This window comes from Centrocercus urophasianus, unplaced genomic scaffold (genome assembly GCF_019232065.1).
Source record: "Centrocercus urophasianus isolate 14NV4802_14NV808 unplaced genomic scaffold, USGS_Curo_1.0 seq_10, whole genome shotgun sequence".
NCBI lineage: Eukaryota > Metazoa > Chordata > Aves > Galliformes > Phasianidae > Centrocercus > Centrocercus urophasianus.
This window is the reverse complement of record NW_024884142.1, coordinates 92999008-93021906: the sequence shown is the minus strand read 5'-3', so window position 1 is coordinate 93021906 and position 22899 is coordinate 92999008. Positions and strand designations below refer to the sequence as shown.

The 22899-nt window shown below is 37.3% G+C and overlaps 1 protein-coding gene across 3 annotated transcripts in view; it reads right to left on the bottom strand.

Moving 5' to 3' along the window:
- The window catches only part of NRXN1 (neurexin 1), a 425606-nt gene that overhangs the window by 92429 nt on the left and 310278 nt on the right, over window positions 1-22899 (bottom strand). For all 3 annotated transcript variants that reach the window (XM_042824415.1, XM_042824431.1, XM_042824423.1), the window contains one exon: window positions 19498-19669. In XM_042824415.1, coding sequence (XP_042680349.1) covers window positions 19498-19669 — 172 coding nt within the window. The remainder of the gene's footprint in view (window positions 1-19497; window positions 19670-22899) is intronic.

Here is a 22899-nt window from a genome sequence, read left to right as displayed (position 1 = left end):
CCAAATTCAGGAAATCCATCTTCTCATTTGTCAGACAATTATACCTGCTATCAGCAACACAGTGTTGCAAAGAAGAACTGGCACCATAGATCTCAGAAACAGCAAGACAACAGCTTTTGTACCAAGTAACATTGTGGTTTTGTGCAGAAATTTATTTTGCAGAGACATGAGTTGCTTACCATGTTTCCCTCATTTGACTTAATGTATATTATTCACTATCCCAGAAGCTGATCTTTTGAGAGGATATCCTTCTCTATCCATCTTCCAATATACTACATGAATTCTATATGCATTAGAGTATATGCCCAGTTGAATATATAAAAATATGTACATACTTATCTTTCCATATGCACATTTTGCTCTATTCACAACATTCAAAAACATTATCCACAAAACAATATTTTACTGAAATTCTCCATTTTCTGACATTTTGGGAAAATGAAAATTTAAAAATAGAATGGTACAGGAAAAGACTTGTGATGTGAGATTACAGAATGTGATCAGTTAATTCAAAGAATAAGATAGATAACATGTCACTGCAAAAAGTTTCCTTAACTTAGAACAAATCCTGAGGATTTGCTGGTGCAGGGTATGCTTTTTTTGTTTTTTGTTATCTGTGTTTAAACAAAAGGAGGGAGGAATCTACTATTTTATTTTATGAGGAAAGGCTAAATAATTGTTTAGAAAAGGTTTGGCGTTTAAAGAATCTGTTAAAGCAATGCAAATATGTCTCAAAGATGCAGATCATTATTAACTCACTGAATTCACGGATCATCCAATGTTAATAACTGGGTGCCTTTCATGAACAAATGCTCCCTAGACTGCAGAAGAACCACACTGTCATGTCAAAATGAAACAGTGCTTACAACTGCCCATGCTAGGAAGGCCTAAATACTACGCTGTTACAAACAGTGAGTGTAAATCTGTTGCGCTTAGTGAAGGACAGCCTGTAGTCACCACTACAGATCCTTACCACTAAGGCATTTCACTGCTGTAATTCCATTACTGCCACTGGATCTATCCTAGACCAAGTTTATTGCTCCTTCCTCTTCCAGTACTTGGCAGTGGAAACTCCTCTGTGAATTAGCAGTGTAAATTTAGTATTGCCCAGCTTATACATTTCTTTAAATTATTTCATTAGAAAGTCCATGTGGTACATAGGCTTTTGAGAATATTGAGCCCTAGCGTTACGTGATTCTATCTATAAATTATGTTTTATGCTGTGGCAGTCTTGCACCACTGGGAGCAAAATACAAATGAAAAGTAAGGAAATAACCATTTGATTTGTAAAGGTCACACAAAAAAATAATTGCTGATTACATTAGCCTATTTCTTATCAGAAGAAAAGCATGTAGTCAAATGCATCACAATTTGACATTATTACATTAGCTTAAATTCTTCAAGTAGATAATATAAATGGAAAGGCTAGAAGGAAATGGTGTGGAACTTATCTTGCTATAGTTTCAAGGAGAACACAGGTTTAATGACGAGGATACTAGTTGATTCACAGGTAACTTGACAAGTACATTCAAAAAATGATACACAGCACTGAAAATAATGGAAAGAACATTAAAAGCAACAAAAATCTTAGTGCTTTCAGTAACTGCTTCTTCCTAAACAGCTGTTTTGGATCATACACTTAGCTACAGTGAATCTGGATAGTCCCACTGAATTCTATGGTAATCTTATTGCTTGTAGAGAAAATGTAAACATATTACATATTGTTTTCCTCAGGAGTACTCCATGTATGTTTTCATGCTTCCTTTATTTTCCTTTTAACAATAGGGTGAACCATTTGGAACTTATTCACTAAAAATACTTCCAAGAAGTTTAATAAATATTTTAATACTCTGACTAAAACTGTGTCTTTGACACTTTATTTCTGTTACTCTTCTGAAAGACAAAGTGCTTTGTTAGGCACGCTTTTCAACCATAGTTCATAAGAAACAACTGAGCTGCCCAGACTATAATTGTAAGCAGGTATGTAACTACCCAGCAGGACACTTTGTGATTAGATTGCCAAAATTTATTTGATCAAAAAACCTGGGTAAAAATGATTCACTCAGATGTGCACCATGTTTAACCCAACTGAACTCTAGATGGAATCATTCTTCTACCAAGTAGATATTATTTTGTCACAACAAAGTATTAATTCTGTATGAGCAGAAAGACTTCAAGGGAATAACAGTAATTTCAAAGAATCAAGGTAAGCAGAGAGGAGCAGAAAAGGTCAAATCTTTGAGCTGAAGCTAAATCTTGTGCAAGATTGAGAAGAAGCAGTCCCAAAAAAACTTAATCATACCTTTATATCTATAGGTCATCATGGACAAACCAACTACATGAACTTCACTAATATGTATTTTATCCCTCCTGATTTATTATATTGTCAGTGCTGGAGTGTAATTCTATTTTGTTCTCTGAAATAAAGGTGTCAGTTATTGATGTGAAATAGTAGCATCCTTGAAAAAGAGTAAGATGGTTGAAAATTGAGAGTCTGTGAAGAACAACATAAAATCTAGAGAACATTTTCTTTGAAACAAGCCCTTTAACAGAATAAAAATTCACCTTGTTACTTTCTGTGATCTGCTAGGGAAATAAATAACAAAGTGAAGAAACTGATGTCTATCTCCATTTACAAACAACCCCCTCTCCCTGGTTTTGCTCATCATGATCTTGACACTGCTACTTCTGAATTATGTCTCCCCTGACATCTGCAAGAGGAAGGCAGAAGCCCATACCATTTCTCCAGATGCAGTTAAAGATGAAATTTGACTTAAGTGTCAACTGCACAGCATGGGAAGAAGCCACTGTGACTCTGTGGTACACTGGCAAACTGTCCACACTTGGCCAGGCTAGGTAACAAAAGCACACTCTCATTAAAGATAGATGGTGAAGTTCTCTTAAATCATATATTACTATTATTGTGCATACACTTGTGTACAAAAAAAAAGTTAATACAGAAATAAACTGTAAACACAAAGACTAAAATCTGTACAACATAATTCTGCATGTGCTACTTCCCAGCAAAAGAGGAAATGATATTTTAAGTGCTATCAATTGTATGCATAAACATCTGCATGACACACATGACAGTGTCATGCTGTTGTTCACACCGGTCCCATGCATTGGCTGTATGTGAATGCTTTCAGTTTCACATACAGTGAAAGACATAAGTTGATGTTAACAATGCAACAAATTCTGACTGTAATAAGTTTTGAATATCCAGTATACAGACATTCCGTAAAACTATACTGAGTTTCATACCATCCTTAACCTTCATCTAAGGAACTCAATGGCCGCATTGCTCTGTTTGACCAAAGGCCCTTTAGAGAGATCACTCAAACTAACAATGACTACTCACACAGACTCTGCAGGTCCAGAGTACATTCCCAGAGTTTCCATGTAGGATAGATATCCTTGGGCTAACCTTCCTTCACCTGCTATTACAGGCCTATAGCAAGCTTCACTCCTAACAAACTCAGTTTCTATGTACTCTGTAGCACATCCCAGACTGCCTGTTGCCTTTGCAAATAGCCGTGCTATCACACACAAGCATCTCATCATCAGCAGCCATCAGTAAGCTTGCCTTTATGCCCTGCAAAGTATCACATTTTCTATTCCAGTATATTCAGGCATAAAACTGAGTTGCATGTGACAGAGGACAAGGGGTCCAGGTCAATCCCAGAAAATCACTGGGCTTGTGTGATGCACTGACACTGTCACATTTTTACTGAGCATTTATAAACTTATTAAGTAGGATAATAAATAATAAACTCATTAGTAAGTATTTGACCTAGCAATAAGAAAGTTCTGGATGGATCAGATAAAGCTGTATATATTTTGTCTGCTGTTGAAGTACATTGGCACAACACACAACAACATGGAGGAGGAATTGAGCAATATGGAGAAGTATGCAGCGGTCAGCCTTAAAGACTTGTTTGAGGAGCTGCAGAACCAAAAGGCTGATGTGGGCTTTCTCCACTGTTCAAAGAAAAGGTAGACACAGTTCTAGAATGCTTATTTTTTCCCACTGGGTATCTTGAACAAAACTTACAGTCAGCTTGGTTAGATGACTGAAGTACAAAAAGCTCTAAAGTTAGAGAAAGAATTTGTAGCAAATAAGTAAGACATCAACTCTACAATGCTTCACACTATTACAGAAGAGCTAACCTATAAAAAAAAAATCAAACTGCTATGTGGTATGACTTCTATAAACCTGAACATGTCAAATCCACCAAGTTCCTGTTAAATAACCATAGCATAACATGGTCTTTTTATCTCTAGAGGAACTTCAAAATTCCTTATAATACACAGTAAGTATCCCTAAAGAATATTCTGCTTGCAGAATGACAGCAGTCTTTACAGCACGGTGAAATCAGACATTGGTAGCTTATAACACAACCAACTACAAAGCAACAGCCTAGGTTTTCTGAGAGGAGAATCCGCTTACTGTATTTATTGAGTGATGTACACATAATTTGATTCCCCTTCCACTGATACTACAAACGGTACTGAAACATCTTATGGTCACCTGCAAGTTCCTCACTTCATGCTTGTGCATTAAGCAAACTAATTTTAAACCATGTTTTTGCAACTTTATTCAAGATAAAACTGAGAATGACCATTAACCACTCAGAAAGATGCAAACCCCTCTTCTGAAATCAACTGCCATCCATCCTGTGTGTTTGGTTTTTTTTTTTTTTTCTTTTTTTTCTTTTTTTTTTTTAACATTATGTTTCACTAGATTAATTAATAAGTAATAATTAAACTAAGAGTGCACTCTTCCTGACTTTCACTTCCTCACCATAATGCAGTATCTGTCTTGGTTAGTGCAAAGGCTTACTATAAGATTGGTGTATTATATCAAAAGCAAGCAAGAGAAGATGAAAAGCAACAAGAAGGAGATAAGAAAACACAGGACTTGTCTGAAATTAAAGGTATTTTCTTATCAGGTATTATAAAAAGATCCTTTGTACTGCCCATGCAGCATTTGTAGGGGTTAATATTGCATGGCTGCTGCTAAAACAGGCAGGAAAATTGATAGAAATCATTAAAGAGAAAGATTAAGGTATAAAAAATGAATTGTTATAAGTATAGTACCATGCTTCACATCACTCCAAAGAGTGACATTTTGTAGTTCTCCAAGGTAAAAAGGGACTCTGAACTGTTTCCAAATCACAACGTCACAGCATTTAAGGTTACTTTTTTGATAGATATTTAACCATAAGTTGACCATAAGCAGTTTCTTAATCAACAGTTTTTCAACGGCTGGAAATTGGAGAGTATTTCAGCCCTACCATATCTAAAATTAGCTAGGTCAGAGACAGCAACTACTTCTGCCCAGGTCGCAATCTGGATGATCTTCATTTCATGCTAGCTAGCAAATAGCCACTATATAGAATGTCTCTTGACAGAAATAATACTCACATAATATAAATGAACAATGGCAAATGGAAAACACTGTGCTCAGCTCTTATTTTAAATTTCTATTGGTCTGTAATCCCACGAGTATCTAGTATGCAGGTAGAAGCCATCAATAAGAAAAGTCTTATTAACTACGCATATGCCTCCTCATTAAGTTTAAGCTACACTGCAAGTACTGAGGACAGAATAGGTCACACTATTCAAAGGGCATTGCTCATATGATCGAATTTTTTGTGGTTAGTGAAAGACTTTGGGAAATTCTATATGATTTCCATATATTATTTCTCAACCATTTGCAACACTAAAAATTATTTGAAGCAACTAACAGAAACCAACAAACCAGCAACATCTTCTGAGGATAAAATCTGTTCTTGGTTATGCAATTCATGAGAGAAAATAAGAGTTTGGACTTCAGCTGTGTTCATCAAATCCACTGCAATTGAACTGCTCCAGTAAACTGGAGTCAATGCAAGGCACACTGAAAATAATTTTGCATTCACCACATGACCAGAAGCACACACACACAAAAGCCAAAGCAATCAGCATCAACCCTCACAAACAGCAGAAAAACTGCAACTGCAACATTTAAAAGTGTTGTTTTTGTGCTCTTTCATGAAACAATAATGCTAGAATTCATCACTGCCACTGTGTCTCAACATCCTGGACCATACAGGTGCTTTGTCACATTCATTACGTCTACTGAAGCTGATTCAACTCATTTGCCAATGGACACGCATGATTATATGCAAGAAAAACGAGGTCACTATTTGGACAAGACTTTGACAACAGAAGAAACCAAGTGCACCAAACATAAATAGAAAATGGCATTTAAGAGAGGAGAATCTGTTCTGTGTCAGCAGTGCAGCAAAAAAGTAGCCCTTGGCCAAAGCAAGCTCTGCAATTTCAGTTCCATCTAAATATGGCATTTCAACTTGTGTATTTATGCCTTGAAGACATTTTACTATAAAGGAATAATCTATTCCAAATTGAAAGGTTTAAACTTGTACACACAATTTTTTTGGATTTTTTTTTAAATGCTTTTGGCAGAGCACAGAAACAGAAACTGTAAATAATAGAAACAGATGACTATCCCACTACTACATAAAGTGACTGAAAGAGGAGGGAGGTAGGTGAGACATATACTGATGTCACCGATCATTCCTGCTGAAAGAAGTTTATTTCAGTGCACCCTATTATTCAGAGTCCCTTAAAGACATGCTGAACATCAACCACAAAAGCAAGTTCTCAAGTGGATTGCTGTGTCATGGTCTAAAAAGGTCTTTGAGGTTACAGAGCTTGGATGTTATGAGGTCACAGCTCCTTTCAAGGCAGCCTTTGGGATCAAGATGGGAAAGCCACCTGTTCCAACCACATACCAACCACAATACCAACCACATCTAACACATGGATCTGATCTGCACTAGTTGACATATCCAAATCCTTTAAGCTCTTGTCCAAAACGCACCTCCATGGGATTCTGTTTTAAAGCTAACAAGGCCACGTTATAGATGGACAATCCAAAGTTGATAGCTTACTTCTGTGGAGACCTGAATTTATCACTCTGATTTTCAGAGTTAATCTGAATTTTTCCCCAGAATGAAAAAAAAACCACAAAAAAAAACCCCACAAAATAAATAAAAAACAAACAAACAAAAAAAAAACAAAAACAAAACAAAAAAAACCAACCCTATCAATATTGGAGAATTTAAGTGTATATGGATTCGCAAGGAAATGCATAATCAATAGTCAAAAGTCACTTAATTTTTCACTTTCTCTTACAAGAATACATTTGCTGACATAGTATGCAAAAGGTACACTCTTCTGCTTTGAAGCACTTATGAAATGTTAAATAGAGAAAAGAACAAATTTTGAAAGAAAATAGCTCTGCTAGCACAATTTACAGTTCCACTTTTTCTCAGGAAACCACTTGACCTTTTAAAAATCTAGTGAACTCCACAATGTTGAAAGAATTAGATAAGAATTTTATCATATTTCCAGCAGAAATTGTGCTCAGAAACATGTTCTTTTTTCTGGCATGACTCGCTTAATTCATAAGGTATAATTACATCTCCAGTAAGAATACAATGCTAGCATACCACTTAAGTATTCTTATGTTTATAATAAGTTTCTAATATAGACAGAAGCATGATCTGATCTATGTATCACAGGATATTAAGATTTACCCACTTCATTCTCTGTTCAGCCAAAAATCTATTACTTGGTTATTTCATAACCTGAAATGGTTTCAAACAGCTCTTCCAGGAAATATCTTATACTGACACAATGATACACAGTAAAAGAAAATCATTCAGCAATGAGTTTGAAATCACACTGCCTGTTTCTTGTTTCAATTTCTTAGTCCTGCTTATGACTTCCAGGAACGGCTGAAGAGCATTGTAAGCACCCAGTGTTTTCACTTTCTGAAAATACTTAGGAAAATTTCTTACTTTTTTATTCAACACTATAAAGCAACAAAGAAATAACCTCTTGTAGGCTCTTTTTAAATAAACACACACTATTTTTTTTCCATAGCACCACAGGCACCAGATACAGGTACAAACTTTGTACCTGTTCCAGAGCCTATTTTCTAATTGTTGTGTAGGGTGACTAAATCCTCAGATGTTCTTACATTTCAGTCTTCTTTGCCCACAGAGCAATTTCCAAAATCTCTTTTGCCACAGAAACACCTGATATTTCATGCTGAGCAGCTGGAAGATGAAACCACTAGACTTCTCAGAATCATACAATTCCAGGACACTGCACCTTGCTACATTGTCATAACTTCTATTCTTTGCTCTTAGATCCGTGTCTTACAGTTTAGCACTGCTACAGTCTGGCTTCCCAAGCAACTCAGCTAAAATAAAATACAGCTGCCCTGCCCCCTACTTACATTTGGCTTTTTGTTTCACAGAATCACAGAATGGCTCGGGTTGTTTGCTTGTTTTGGGTCTTCCTAACAGCCATGCATTTTCAGTGACAAATATTATGCAGACTTCCAGGATGCTTATAAAAGTGCCAAATATTTTCACGCCCTGTAAAATCCCACTGGATATATTTCCAGTTGACGAATGCTCCTCACTGGTAACTATTTAGGGCATGCAATATTAAGTTTATTGACAAAAAATTACCTATGTTTACTGCTAATCAATTTCATAGATACCAATTTACCTATCAGCTCTTTTTCTAGTTTGCTCACTTAGTACTTGTGACAAGATGTTATCTTCAGCGCCATCTAGGAATTTCCCAGCCTTCCTCATCACACCAGAGTGATTTTCCCAGTTTATGCCTGAGAAGTTGAACTCTTCCCTCTCTATCAGTTTTGCCAGGTTATGTACCAAAAAACATCTCCCTTGTTGAGACAGGTGTGTCCCATCAAGCCCCAGCAGAACTCCTTTCTTGAAGACTCTACCATGTTTCTAAAACCCCAAAATCATGGCAGAGGTCTTGGAGTCAGGCTCACCTATTTCTTTTCTTGCCTCTCCTCGTCACTGAGACAATCAAGGAAAATACTCTTTGTCCTATATTATATTCACATATCAGTTTTGTGAAACCATAGTTTCATTGCCTCTAATTCAATTAACTGTTGCTTATACGGGGTTGAAATCTGGATGCGCTTCCTATGTATTGTGCTTCTGATACAACAATAGGCATGTGATTTCTTGCTTCAGATGTCTTTGAGATGGTTAAGAACCTTGACTGTTGTGCAGCTTATAATGGTTCCTGCTTGTATAGATCATACAGGCAAGTCATTTTTTTCTGCTAGGCAGGATAAGCTGCAAAAGAAAAGACTCTCTACTCAAGGGGTCTGAGCTTTTCCATGCATGATATAATACAATAGTAGATTACAACCACTGAACTGGTTGGAACTCAGTTGCCACTAATCACAAAACTGTTTAAGTAAGTGTTATTCTGAAAGTGTAGACACCATAGTTTTTAGGTTGTTTGTTGTTGTTTTTTTTAACTTGATCGAGCTTGAGACTTCAGAAAGCAAACCACACAGCAAGATGATGGGACAGATGTATATAGCTACTAAAATGTTAAAATTCTGTTCTGAGTTCACATGCTACAAAGCAGAGTAAGAGAGTCTAAAGCAGGTATATGCTCATTCAGGACAGCAATGATTTGTTTATTCATGAATAGCTAGTTAAAGCAGTTCAGTCTTTTGCAAACCTATCTAGGACAGAGCAAGTTGCTGTTTGCCCTGCTGCAGTATGAATCACAGTGACTGTTTCTGAAACAGTTTAATGGAAGTTCTTATCCTGAAGACATAAAGTACTATTTTGCTGTCATTCTTCACAATACCAGCAAAATATATCTGGGGACACATGCACAAATATGTCTCAAATAAAAAAAATATCTCATTTTCTGAGAGCATCTAAAACACAATGGCATTGCAGAAAAAATTAATTTTGTTTTCTGTATGATAGATTGTCCAGTTCAAATGCTCAACATTGCATTGATTTGTTCTGTTCTGAGAAAGGTTCCCATTTCAGGCTCACTTCAATGTTGCTCCAGGAGCTAATGGAAACAAACTGCACCACAAGAGAAACACACAGTAGAAGTACATCCTGCTGTTCTCTTGTGTGCTCTATCAGCCAATGACAGCATCAGCATCTGTATTAGTGGAAATGCATGTGTGTGCCCATCAAGTAAGTAATCTAAAATGAGGGGCACTGTTGCAACCCTATCAATGCTTGTTCACGTTAGTATTTGTTACACACTAGTAATTTTACTGAATTTACTGGATATTAGTTTGGCTTAGTGAGTGATGCGTTAAATAAAATCCTGTGTAAACTCAAACAAGACAGCTATGAACTGTCAAAACGCAGGCTGAAAGGAAATTGGAATAGTTTGGATTTGACAACATGGTCCTTCCCTGGGAAAGAACAGAAGACTGACAAATATATTTTAATACACTCATTCTATAAAAAGTAATACATTGTAAAAAAGCTGCGAAGTAGTTAAAATTGCTTGTTAAGTAATTCGATATATATATATTTTTCTTTTTAACCAACTCCACATTAATACCTCATGTTCAATTTATGCTGCTGCACTGGATAAGTAGCGATACTGTAGGTTACATGGAAAATGTGCCTGTTGGGTTCGAATGAAATAAAAGTGTGGAAATGATTCCCTACGTATTGGCCATGTTTCATCTTTTGTGATCTGACTTTTAATGGGATTGCTAATAGTGGCACTCCTGAGGAAGTGAATGTGACCTGCTGTGATGTATTTGCCATGTCTCATTGTCAGGCCTCTTCACTTCCACTTTCTACTTCCTTTAACTTGAATTCCCACATCCTGTGGTCTTAATTCTGGCACCATCCTTCGCAACAAGAAATAAAAATAAAAGCTATCAGTTTCATCTAATATTTCAGAACACCTCTTTCTGACTCACTGCTCATTTGAAATTTTCTTTTCCTTTCTAATCTGGATGCATTTGTGCCATCGTGCTGTATTTAACTGAAAGGTGTTATGCCTTCTGTGATCAAGCAATGACAACTGAACCACACATTTTATCAAGATTTGAATTTAATTACAGGATCTATCAACTCTAAGAAGGGATGAGCCTTTGTATTTCACCAGGATATCCAAGATGAAAAATAAAGAAAAAGGAAAGATCTGTCTGCTGACTTAGAGAAGCATTACCTATTATTATATATCATTATCTGACAGAAAATCCTGATAAGCTGTCAAATTAAAAAGTTGACTTGGGAACCACTTTTTGAAAAGAGAGTTTAGTGTCTTGTTTGGGTATTACCTAGGCTCTTTAACTACAAAAGACAGAAGGATATATCAATTTCATAATCTCTCAAAGGGCATCAGTGCTTTTTTAAAAAGAAAAGAAAACAAACAGACATCAAACTTTGATTTTGGGGGACTTTGACTGGGGTCTCCCAAGAGAATGGGAAAATAGACCACCATTTCTGTTAAAATCAATCTTTCACATGAAGAATAGAATCACACTGAAAGTGGGTCCTATTTATGAGCTGGAAAATACATTTGATCATACCAAACAGTAGTCACAGCTTCACCCATCAGAAAAAGATGCAAGAAATCAGTTGTGTAATTACATATTAACAAAGGTAAGGGAGCATGCTGGCCTAGTTACATCCATCACTTAAATGCTGGTTTCTGTCTCAGTAAGTCTGATTAATTTTTAATCTATTTTGATTCCTGCTAAATGAGTTTCTCACACCTTACTATACTCTGGAGGACTTGCTGAAGTGAGTTTCACATTTTTCTTTGCCTTATTTTCAAACTGTTTTACTTACTGCTAAAACACCTTTTCCAATTACATTACTGCCAAACGTAAGTGTACGAATACAAGTAGAGAAAGACTTCCTATAATACTCATTGAAGAATCTGCTCAGTAGAAAAAAATAAGAAATAATGCTATTTTAGCTTCACTTTGAATATGTAATGAAAGCAATAGAGAAAAGTTAATTGTAGGTGACATTTTTTGATTGAGTGATCATGAGTTGATTCAAATTAATACAAGGACAACTAAAAATAAGCCTACAAATCAGATTCTTGATTTCAAAAGAACGAAATTTGATAAAATGAAAGAAACTACATTATGTAATCAGTCTGAGGGATTGATGGACTCAGCCAGGAAGGACATTTGGAAATTCTTGAAGATAAAAGCATAAAAAATATATTTGGACTTGTACTTGCAAGGTTAAGATATACAGAGTGAGACCCACTAGCCTGAATAGCTATGCCATCACAGACTATATTACAGAAAGAAAGAAAAAGAGCAAATTTGATCAGCAAGAAAACAATACATTTCAGAATTAGAAACATACGTAAAAATACATGTAGAACTGCCAAAACTCTATCTAAAAAAATCTTTCAAAGTAAACAAAATAAATTTTAAACCAGAGGATATTGGGCCACATAAAATGATCATGGAAAGAATTCAGGCCACTTTGTAGTAAAGCTGATGACGATCCAAGAGAGAAGACTGACTAATGGGAATGTATCTCTTCCCAATCCAGATCTTCAAAACTCTGAAGGAAGCAATATATTTGTAATGAATCTGTGGGATCAGAAGGCAAGACAGATTATCTCTGTCCCTAAACTTTTTAAATTTAAGTTTTTAAATACAGATACCCAACAGGGCATGCTACTACTTGTACTACTGAATAAAAAATGCAGGATTATATGACAAGAGAAAAAGAATGATCCAGTCAAACTATTTTGCCTGACCTTAGCAAATGCTTCTTGGGTTCCAGCAGTGTCAATGCAGGAGCCTCTGAGTGAGAATTAAAGAAACAGATAGCAAAGCAGGTATTGTCATGGACGTCTATTGTTAACTACCCACGTAATACATGGCATGGATGAGCTATTTTGCAGGCAGCTAGGAGAAAGAAGATCTAGATCACTTGTCCTGACGAGAGATATCAACTTCTCATATATAAACTGGGAACATTATACTGTCATGACAAGCAGGTCCTAGAGGATCTGGAAGATAAGTTCTTGTCGCAAGTACAGACTGAGCCAACTAGAAGAATCCTTCTCGGTTTGTTGTGTGAGACTTGGGAAGACCTTGAGGGAGATATCATGTTAGGTGGCTGCCTTGGCCACAATGATCATGTAACAGTTGAGCTCAACATTTCTGCTGTAAGAAGAAAAAAGGTCAGCAGAATTGCCACTCTTGATTTTAAGAATGCCAACTAAGCTTCTTGGGAGCTAAGTTAGCTGGCAGATACACTGACTAGTTTCCACAATACAGAGACCAGGAGAAGCATTTAACGTCTCATTCACCTAGCACTCTCATTTAGCCCACAGACCTGGAGGCAACACATGTGCTCTCATGTTTTTAAGTGATAAAACAAAATAAACAGCAACAACAACAACAAAAAAAAACAATGGCAACAACAAACAGAAATATAATGTATCATACAAAAGTCCCAAGAGCTTCAGCTGCCAATTGCCATACGGCAGAGGTACTTGGCACTAACCATGCTGTCAGCCTGTGGTTTGATCTTCTGCCAAAGTACACGGACTGTTGCATAGATTCCTCTTTGGTGTATGCACTCAGTCATAATTTATACTCCCCGATCACAGAGATACATCTGTTCCAGTAGTAGTGTTTTGGTCAATCACTGTGTGAATTGCATGAGAGATGTCTGTGCTGTCAGATCTAGGTCTGTCAGACACAGCTCTAACAACATACGCTGTACCGTGGGGCACATGAGGACAGCTGTAACTTAGTTATGATTTTCAAAGGCTGTCCAGGGCTCTGAAATGACTGGGAAAGTTTTGTTACAGGTATTTGCCTACAGCAGGCTACATCTTCCAGACTGCTGAGTATTTCCAGCAGTGTTTGAAACCGTAGGCCAGTAGGCCAACATGTAACAGATCACCTTCTATCCAAACAACTCTGCATCTATGATGGAAATCCTGTAATGTAGAAGAGTAGGTTCCCTCTGGTACACTGCTTGGTTGTGCCTTTGCTTTTTTTTTTTAAAAAAAAAAAAAAAAGTCTCAGCATTGGACAAATTTCCTGTGACAGCATGAAGCGTAAGGTTATTCATGGAAAAGCAATTCTGAAAATCCTTCACAATAAATGGTGATTATTGTGGCTTTAGAATGAATGTCACGTAGTTTGTTCCAATACATTTTCCCAGACCGGTGAAGTGTACATCTTCTAATAGTAAAAGAAAATTAGAAAAATTAAGCAAATTGTTTTTCTTGTTACATGGTTATGAGTACTGCTGTGAGAATTATTTTTATTCTGCACCATCTGATTTGATTTGAAACAGATTTTCTTTCAGGTACAGAAGAAAAGGCTGCTTCAAACTAAATGAAATGCTTTAATCTCAGGTCACTATAACTACTTATAAACTCTGGGCAATCTTGACATAAAAATTCAGAATATTTTATTTAGAAAACACAGAAATTAACATTTTTCCATTACTAAACCCAATTTCCTGTAATTTTGCTTTCCCTTTGTCCTTAATTATTAGCTCTGCTTGACCCAAATTAACAAGTTCTTTGGCTTCCTCCCAGAAAAGCATTCTTCGTAAATCTGCATTTCATTCTGTAATAATTGCCAAACTGAATTTACAAGGGCAGCCAGTTCACAGTAGCAGCTGGAGTTGCTGCAATGGTACAGTATTACAGTCACAACAGCAGACAGGTAGTCAGGACAGCCAGATACAACAAAGTTTTGAAGCACAGAAGATAAGCTATCAGGAGCAGAGAGGATTTGCACGGAAATTGTTTTAGTCTATTGATCAGGAGCTTTGAATACACAGTCAGCAGTTTTCTTATTCCTACTTAATATGATTGGAAATTATGATGCATCCCAGTTAATGGGAAATCATTATCTGAAAAACCAGCCAAGGTGAAATAATGGAGTTATTCAGGAAGGTGGAGAATGGTGAACATTAGGTCAAGAGAGATAATATCAAGTTTAGTTAAGAAAGATGGAATATACAAATCCAGTAGAGAGCTGGGCATTTTAGTTGTCTAGCCAAAAAAACTACAATTTCTAATCATAAGGCTACCTGTCAGCAACTGACAGAATGAGAAAGGGAGAAAGCAGGATGAACATTTAATAAAAGGCAGAATCATAGAATGGCCTGGGTTGAAAAGGACCACAGTGATCATCTAGTTTCAATCCCTCCCACTACGTGCAGGGTCACCAAAATTTAAGTGCACATCTTCACAGCTTTAGCCCTGCACTCAGAGAAATGGCAAGGGTGGAGCTCTGCAGTCAAAAAAACTTCAGTGGGAATCCAGAAGAATGTAAGGACATGCTGAAATCTAAGCCCTTCGTTAAATCATCCAGCCATGTGGTAACACTGGAGATCTTCATCTATTCAGAGAGTAACAGAACTCTCTGATTTGGAAGGAAACTTGAAAAGCCATCTAGTCCAACTCTTCTGCAATGAAGGACAACTATAGCTATATCCGGTTGCTCAGAACTTGGTTCAATCTGACCTTGACCGTCTCCGGGAATAGAACCTCTCTAGGCAACCTGTGCCAGTGCTCACCACCACTATTGGAAAAAAACTTCCTCCTTATATGCAATTTAAATCTCCCCTCCTTTAGTTTGAAACCATTTCCCTGTCCTATCACAACAGACCCTGTCTGAAGAACACTGTCTCCTTCTTTCTTATAGCCCTCCTTTAAATACTGAAAGGTAGCTCTCCCATCTCCCCAAAGACTTCTCCAGTTGTGACTGCCATGACTTTTCAGATATCACTGGAAGTGACTTGGCGACTATGTCAGCCAATTCCCTCAGGACTCTGGGATGCATCTCATCAGGACTCATAAAATAATCTATGCTCCGGGTCCTCAGGTGGTCGCAAAACTGATCTTCACTTATGGTGGAAGGGACATTTCACTCCTAGTCCCCACCTTCCAAATAATCTGCTTAAGGACTATGTGAAAACTAGTTGCTCAGTGAAAACTGAGGCAAAATATTGCTGTACCTCTGCTTTCTCCTTGTCATTTTTTATCAGTGTGTCTGTATTGCCCAACTGAGGAGTTCACCTTCTGAGACTAAAAAGGTGAACTTTTCTGACTGATGTACCTGTAGAAGCCTTTCTTGTTCTTCTTTGCACCCTCTGCCAAGTCTAGTTCAAGTTGGGCTGTGGCAGTCCTGACACCATCACCACACAGTCCAACAGCATCCCCATACTCCTCCCACAATACCTATTCCTACTTGCACTGCTTCTGACACAATACCAACTGTTACTTGGATATGAGACCATCCCTGTGCCATCATCTGCAGAAGTTAGGTGGGGCTGGGCAACAAAACTGGAAAAACCTGAAGCTGTGACTAGAAATTCCTCTCAGGACATCTTCACCCTGTATTTTTAGATGCTGATCAATAATAAGCAATGTATTCAGACAATCCAACCAGAAGTATAATAATTCCAAGTAAAGAAAGGAGAATTGATCAGCTGCAATGCTTTAGGCAACCAACTGATTTTTTGTTTGTTTTAAAAAAGGAAATCCAGTGTATTTAAGAATAGCAAACATAGTAATTAAGCTGCTAATTTTGTTTCTATTCCTGGGGAAAAACAAAACAAAACAAAACAAAAAACCCATGTAAACAACAACAGAAGTTGGAGAGAGAAGCCTGTGCTCACATACAGTAGTGGAGACATTAAAAGTTATACAGAAAGAAGAAATTCTGTAAATTGGCAGAAAGCAGAAAAAGAATATACTTTCTAGCACTGCACTGAAAGCTAATGAGCCCTCACTCATGCACATACCAACAAATTTGGTCCATACTGTACATTTTCAAAATGTCTTCCATCAAAAACAGTAGCAATGAGAAATGTAGCTAGTTAATCACTACTGCCAAGCAGTACTGTTAGTCCCTAGAACAGCAACAGCAGTGTGATGTGTAAATTGGGCATATCAGCATTTGGCGAACTGTGTTGTTTTACTTCATTAAGACATCACTTTTACAAATATTATCTTTAGAACTGAAATGACGGTGATAGTCTTTAATATGGTGCCAATCAACATTGCTCAAATGCAGTTTATTCTCCTGGACAGGCCTGTCTTTTCTATGAAATAACAGTCTGCGAAGGAACTAGCATTTAAAAAGGGTTTGAGTGAAGACTGCCCCAGGATGACGGAGCATCATGGCAAGATAAAATATGGTTAGATGCTTTCATGATGGAAGGGGGGAGAAGGGATAGAAAAGGGAGGAGAAAGACTTCACAAGCAATGCCTAAGAATACAAGAGTTGTAAAACATTACTAGGGAAATGAACGTTAAAGAAACGAAAAAAACTGAAAAGCAACAGCAGTCCTGGAAGATCCCTCAATAGAGCAACCCAATAGATTCTGTATCCCATCTGCTGAAGCAACTGAGAATGTCTTCAAGTGTTGGCTGTACACAGATTGCTCAAAGAAACTACTATTATTTATTTTTCCACAGAAATAATCCAACCTCCCTGCAATCTATTAACCCCATCCCATGAAAATCGTTCTATTTCCCATCCCAAGGAAATCACCCTATTTTTTGTATTGATCTAAGTTGAGAAAAAACAAATCCTGTGGGTCAATATCCTCAGAACTCAACTGCATTTCTTCCTTGTTTTCAGTCATTTTGTATTTTCATGAAGAAACAGAACAGAAACAGTAAATATTTTCATATCTATCATGTATGTAATATATATCAGTTCTGCTAAATACAGTTCGAGCACAAACTCAGACAGACTTATCTCTGGTTTCTACCATCTTATTTCAAGTACCATTTACTAAACACTGTAAAAGTCAGAATGCAAAAGGGATAGTAAGAGAGAAACAGGAATATCTGAAAGAACACGGGACATATTTCATTCAGTGTTCCCTCTTCCCCCTCTCAGAGATATGTCTATCTTGAGGCCATGAATCATTATGGTCACTCAGAACTGTCATTCATTCATACAGGACATTTAGATAGATAGATAAGTATATTTTTATATATATACAAAACAATTCCTGCTATTTATTATTTCACTTGCAATATATATTTTCATTTTTAAGATTCTTAATTATTTCCAAGAAATTATTTGAAAGGTGATATCTCAATTTTGGAATATATTTGTATTTGACTTCATTTTTACAATGCAGTTTTACTGCTGGACTGCTTCCAAAACACCAATAAAAAAACAAATTCTAAATATTAATGACTGCTATGGGGGAATGGCTTACTCGACATGCTATTCCACCCCCAAAATGAAGAAAACTTTCATTTAGAATCAGAACTATCATTTAGGTAATAGAAAACAGGCAAACTATAATACCTTTCTCTTATATCTCTGGATTCATTGCTTTTTGTTTAGTAATATAAACACACACACCATTAAGAAGTAACACGCAGACTTGCATGTAAACCTTAATGGCACAGTGATGCTATTCAATAAGAAATGGACTGCATATCTGAAAAAGACTGTTGCCTTTAAAAATGAATAAAATTAGTAATACAGTAATGTGCAGGATATGGCATTTGCATAAAATTAAATATGGGCTCTACCAAGGAAATGCTGTATTCATACAAGTGGTTCTGCTGAAGTAACCAGCATTAATCACAGAAAAAAGAGGGCTGCTCTGAAAGTAATGCTTCCTGCTTTATTAGGCTGGCCCACAGCTTCAGGGGGGGAAGTTGGTAGAATGGCAGCAGAGGTTGAACCTTCCCACCAATATTCCATTACAGTTGTTGCTGTAGGAAAGATGGCAGCAGAGGGGCAGTCTGACACAGTGGTGTCTGTCTGACATGGAAGTGCATGTGAAGAACCCACTGACAGTGTCTGTGAGTACAGTAAGGCAGTGGGTGGTGGATTTCAGCGGTGGTGACAGTGGCAGCATAACCTCCACAGGTGCAGGTTTGTACGAGGGCAGCATGTAGGGTCTTGTCCTTTGCTAGCAGAAAGCACAGCAAATGATGGTGACTACAGTAAATAACAGTGTTTCGTAGCTGAGAATTTCCTCTATCAAATAGTGTTACTGTTCTCTTTGTATCTCTTGAAGTTTCCATGGAAATAAACAAGAGGCATTACTTTTGGAGCAACCTTTATAATATTACACGGCTTACATTTTATGTGAAGACTGATTGGTTGTACAAATAATAACTGATGCACGTTTTCATTTATGGCTGTTTTTTTTTTTTTTTTTCACACCTCCACTACATTCACAATTTCAGAGAGCTTTAATAACCTCTTGTAATTAAAAGAACATGGACAACTTTTCTTCAGAAATGTTTTACCCAATCATTTGGAGATCGATTTGAGAGTCACTTTACTGTGCAGCTTTTGTCAAAGCCTTTCCCTCCCCCCAAAGACAATAATCCAATATGAACAAATGAAAACAAGAAGCAAACTCACTATTTCATGCCCTGATAACTGTATCTTTCATTTCCAGCAATAACCTGAATTTCTGCCTTTAAATTCATTAGGAAATGCCATCATCACGATCTGCATATTGCTCCAGACTCTTTAACTACTTAATTAGCTACTAAAACACTGAGAAAGAGCTTATGCTGCGTTAAAAGAGGAGCAAACCGATCAGAACTCCACAGATCCCCCTTTTACTCACAGAAGTTCGTGCAAACCCTTACCTGCTGGGTAGCGTTCGATAACTGGCCAGTTGTCCACCTGTAATGTGGCATTGCCACCGCTCCTCGTGAAACGTACTACGTGGTATTTTCCATCATTAATGATGGCGTTGATTTCTTCGATAGCGATGTCATCTGTGCCAACATTAAATTTTACTCCAATTTTTCCCTGGTGCTGCATATTAAAAAAAAAAAAAAAAAAAAAAAAAAGAGGGGTGGGGAGGAGAGAAGAGCTAATTAGGAGTTGTTTTAGCAAGAGAGACAGTGTGTCATATAGGAAAAGATTTCTAATATCTTCCCTCCTCAGATTTAACTTCTGAAGGCCTGCATGTGGCAGTGACAAGCCTCTTGACAGCTCAGTAAGTCCAGATCTCTTTGATGGATAATTGATATTCCAAATTAGTTATTTCACCGAAGTGAGTTCTTCCCTTTTTCAAGGAAAAAGAAACCAGGTTGAGGAGGGGGAAGGAGGATGAAAGCTCAAGTTTTCCTCCTTTGCACCCCCAATGCATCGTTCATTTCCATGAGAACTAAACACTTTTCTTTACCTTTTAGTCTTTCAAAATAGAAAACTTTGCAACATTGCTTGGAAAAGGTGTAAAAGTTTGCAATTTAGGAAGGGGGAAGTGACTTTTCTTTTCATCACACTTTAGTAACTCCAAATCACGAAGACAAGACTAGGCCAAGTGACTCACAGGGAGTTTCCTAATCTGAGCCAGAGAGGAGTGAGAAGTGTCTGTGAAACACACAGCATCTTGTTCTCAGAGCAAGAGTGATTCTCCTGCTGTGATGAGCCTGTGAGCTCCTGTGCTTGAGTGTGCCTCCAGCTAAAGAGACTTCACACATGCATTTGTACTCAGGACTAAGGCTGTTGATTTTGCAGATGACTGTGATATAGGCACATTCTCATTTTTATTGTCCTTTCATTATTAAGATGATCACTTTAATAGGATATTTAGAGTTTAATAAAGCCTTTTAAAGTCTATTGAAAGTTTAACTTAATGGATTCACGATTTTTTTCCCCCTAAAGAATCAATTGTATTCCCAAATAAGGACATTATTAAATTACGGGAATAAAAAAACAATTGCGCAGCATGGACCTTGTGCTCAGTGAGTGGCAATTCTGTGTGAAACCACATGTTGATACTGGTACTTCCCTCTTAAAAGTGAAAAAAAAAACTTCTCAAAGTCTTTACCTCACCATGTGCAGCACAATGCAACATTTCACTCCGTACCTCTTGGTCATTCACTTAAACCCTTCCAGAACCACTTCACTCTTTGTGTCACCCCTTCTTACTGCCCTGCCGTCACACCTGGCAGTGGCGTATCCTGCAGCTCCTAATCTCTGGAAGTCTCCCAAGTGGTTAACTCAGGAATTATTCCACTTCGTATTATTTCCTTTTTTACATACCTGACTGCACTTTCCAACACCATATGACCATGGCTATACTTTATTTCCACTGCTTCAACTACAGCTTAGATTTCAACACTTTTCTCCCACTGATGCAGTAGCTTATTTGCTTCACCTGTTTCTTTCATATGCTCATATACAGAAGTATATAACAAGAAATACAACATTGTTCTGGCTCTAAAGCAGTCTCTTCTTTTACTAATTTATGAAATGCAGAAAAATGGCACACTAATGATAATGGCACATGCACCTTTTCGTAACACTTTCAAGAAATCAAAGGCATTGAGGATTAAAAAAAACTTGACTAATTTCCCAGTGATTCATAATTACACTATTCATAACCTACACTTTGCATACCTGCTTTCCCATTTGCTATACATACGTGCACCATATACACACATATATTTTTTTAGATTAAAAAAAAAATCACCTTTCAGAGAACAGGACAGGTGCAGCCAAAATGAAACAGCACAAAATGTGAAAGTATCAGCAGCTTTTCCAAAATAAGAGAATGCAGTACTGCAGTTGTTAGCCATCTACCATTTGTAAATGGCCAGGAATTGTTGAGTGGAATCAATGTTTTACACATTTGTAGGCAGACTTTTGGCCTGACGTGACACACACAAACCAGTCAAAACAAGTTTCCCTGACTTTCCTCCATTTGTACAGAAGCACAGTGTACAAAACAGCCAGCTACAACAGCTGATAGAATGCTACATATTCTTTCCTTCATTCTATATCTGATATATCTGAGTAGTTGAGAATGTGAAAAACTCAATATTTAAGGGAGATACTTCTTTTTTTTTTTTTTTTTTTTTTTTTTTTTTTTTTTTTTTTGTCACTTCTTCAACATCTGTGGAAATTTACGCAATCTACAAAACAAGGAAGCAAATCTGAGTTTCAAGTTTAATTCTTCCTACAGCTTTAAAATATTTAAGTTTGGCCTCTGAGTATCATGCTAAACATGGCATGTTTAGAGCCCCAGTGTGCACACCAGTTTAAAACCATATAATTATGATCAGAAGAAACCACCTTCTTTAAAAGCTGAGCGTATTAAATTGCAGTTTCCATTTCTTCACCTTTGCAAGTCTCAGTAACTCAGTGCAGTAAGAGAAGTGCTATTTCCTTTAGCAGTTGTTTATTCCTAATAATCTCAGTCTTCCCATCAGAAATGGTTTCAGATAAATGCTGAGTGAGAGGTTTCTTTTACAGCATCCTGATGATGGGCACTATACCTCTGTCTATACATTACTAAGGATCCCAACACTGACTTATGTTTCTGTTGAAGAGTGCTGTCCTTGGCAGTGACCTAAATGAGCAGGCATTTCACACCCATGTTTGCCCACTATCAGTGATGATAAATTCATAGCTCCTGAGGTGAAAATAGACCTGCACAATGGACCTGCAGAAGGCTGCCATGCTGTTTACAGCTCTGAGTCCATGTTTCATTTTTCTCAGTTTCACCCAGGTGAGAGAGATCATAGCAATTAATTTTCTATGGTGAACTGGAAAAGCCAAAATAAAATGGTGGAGACAAACAGGGGATGGGAAAGTTTCCAGTACTCTTTTTGAGAGGCCAGAGGAGAGGACACGTTTTCAGGAAAAGTATGAAACATTTCAAGAAACAGCGTAAGTATTGTTCTCTGCCTCTGGAACATAAATGAATTTCAATACAGGCAGCACTATGAATATTGCTGCAAGCACCATCCTGTCACTACTCCCCAGACCACAGCACAGGGCCCTCTGATTCACCTACAGAGAAACCTCACAGCACCCAGCCTCAGCCAGCAGATCTTCAGAGAAGCAAAACTTTCAGTTTGTCTGTGCTTGAAGCTCTTATGGTTCTGAAGCTGGGGTCGATTTTCTCTCTAGAGAACTAACTGTACAGATGAGCACTCTTGGTGTTGCCTCAAGTACCCCTACATGCTGTTGCAGTGTGCAGTGTAGGCTTTACCTACAGTGTAAAAGCTTCTGACCAGCCACTTGTAGGAGTC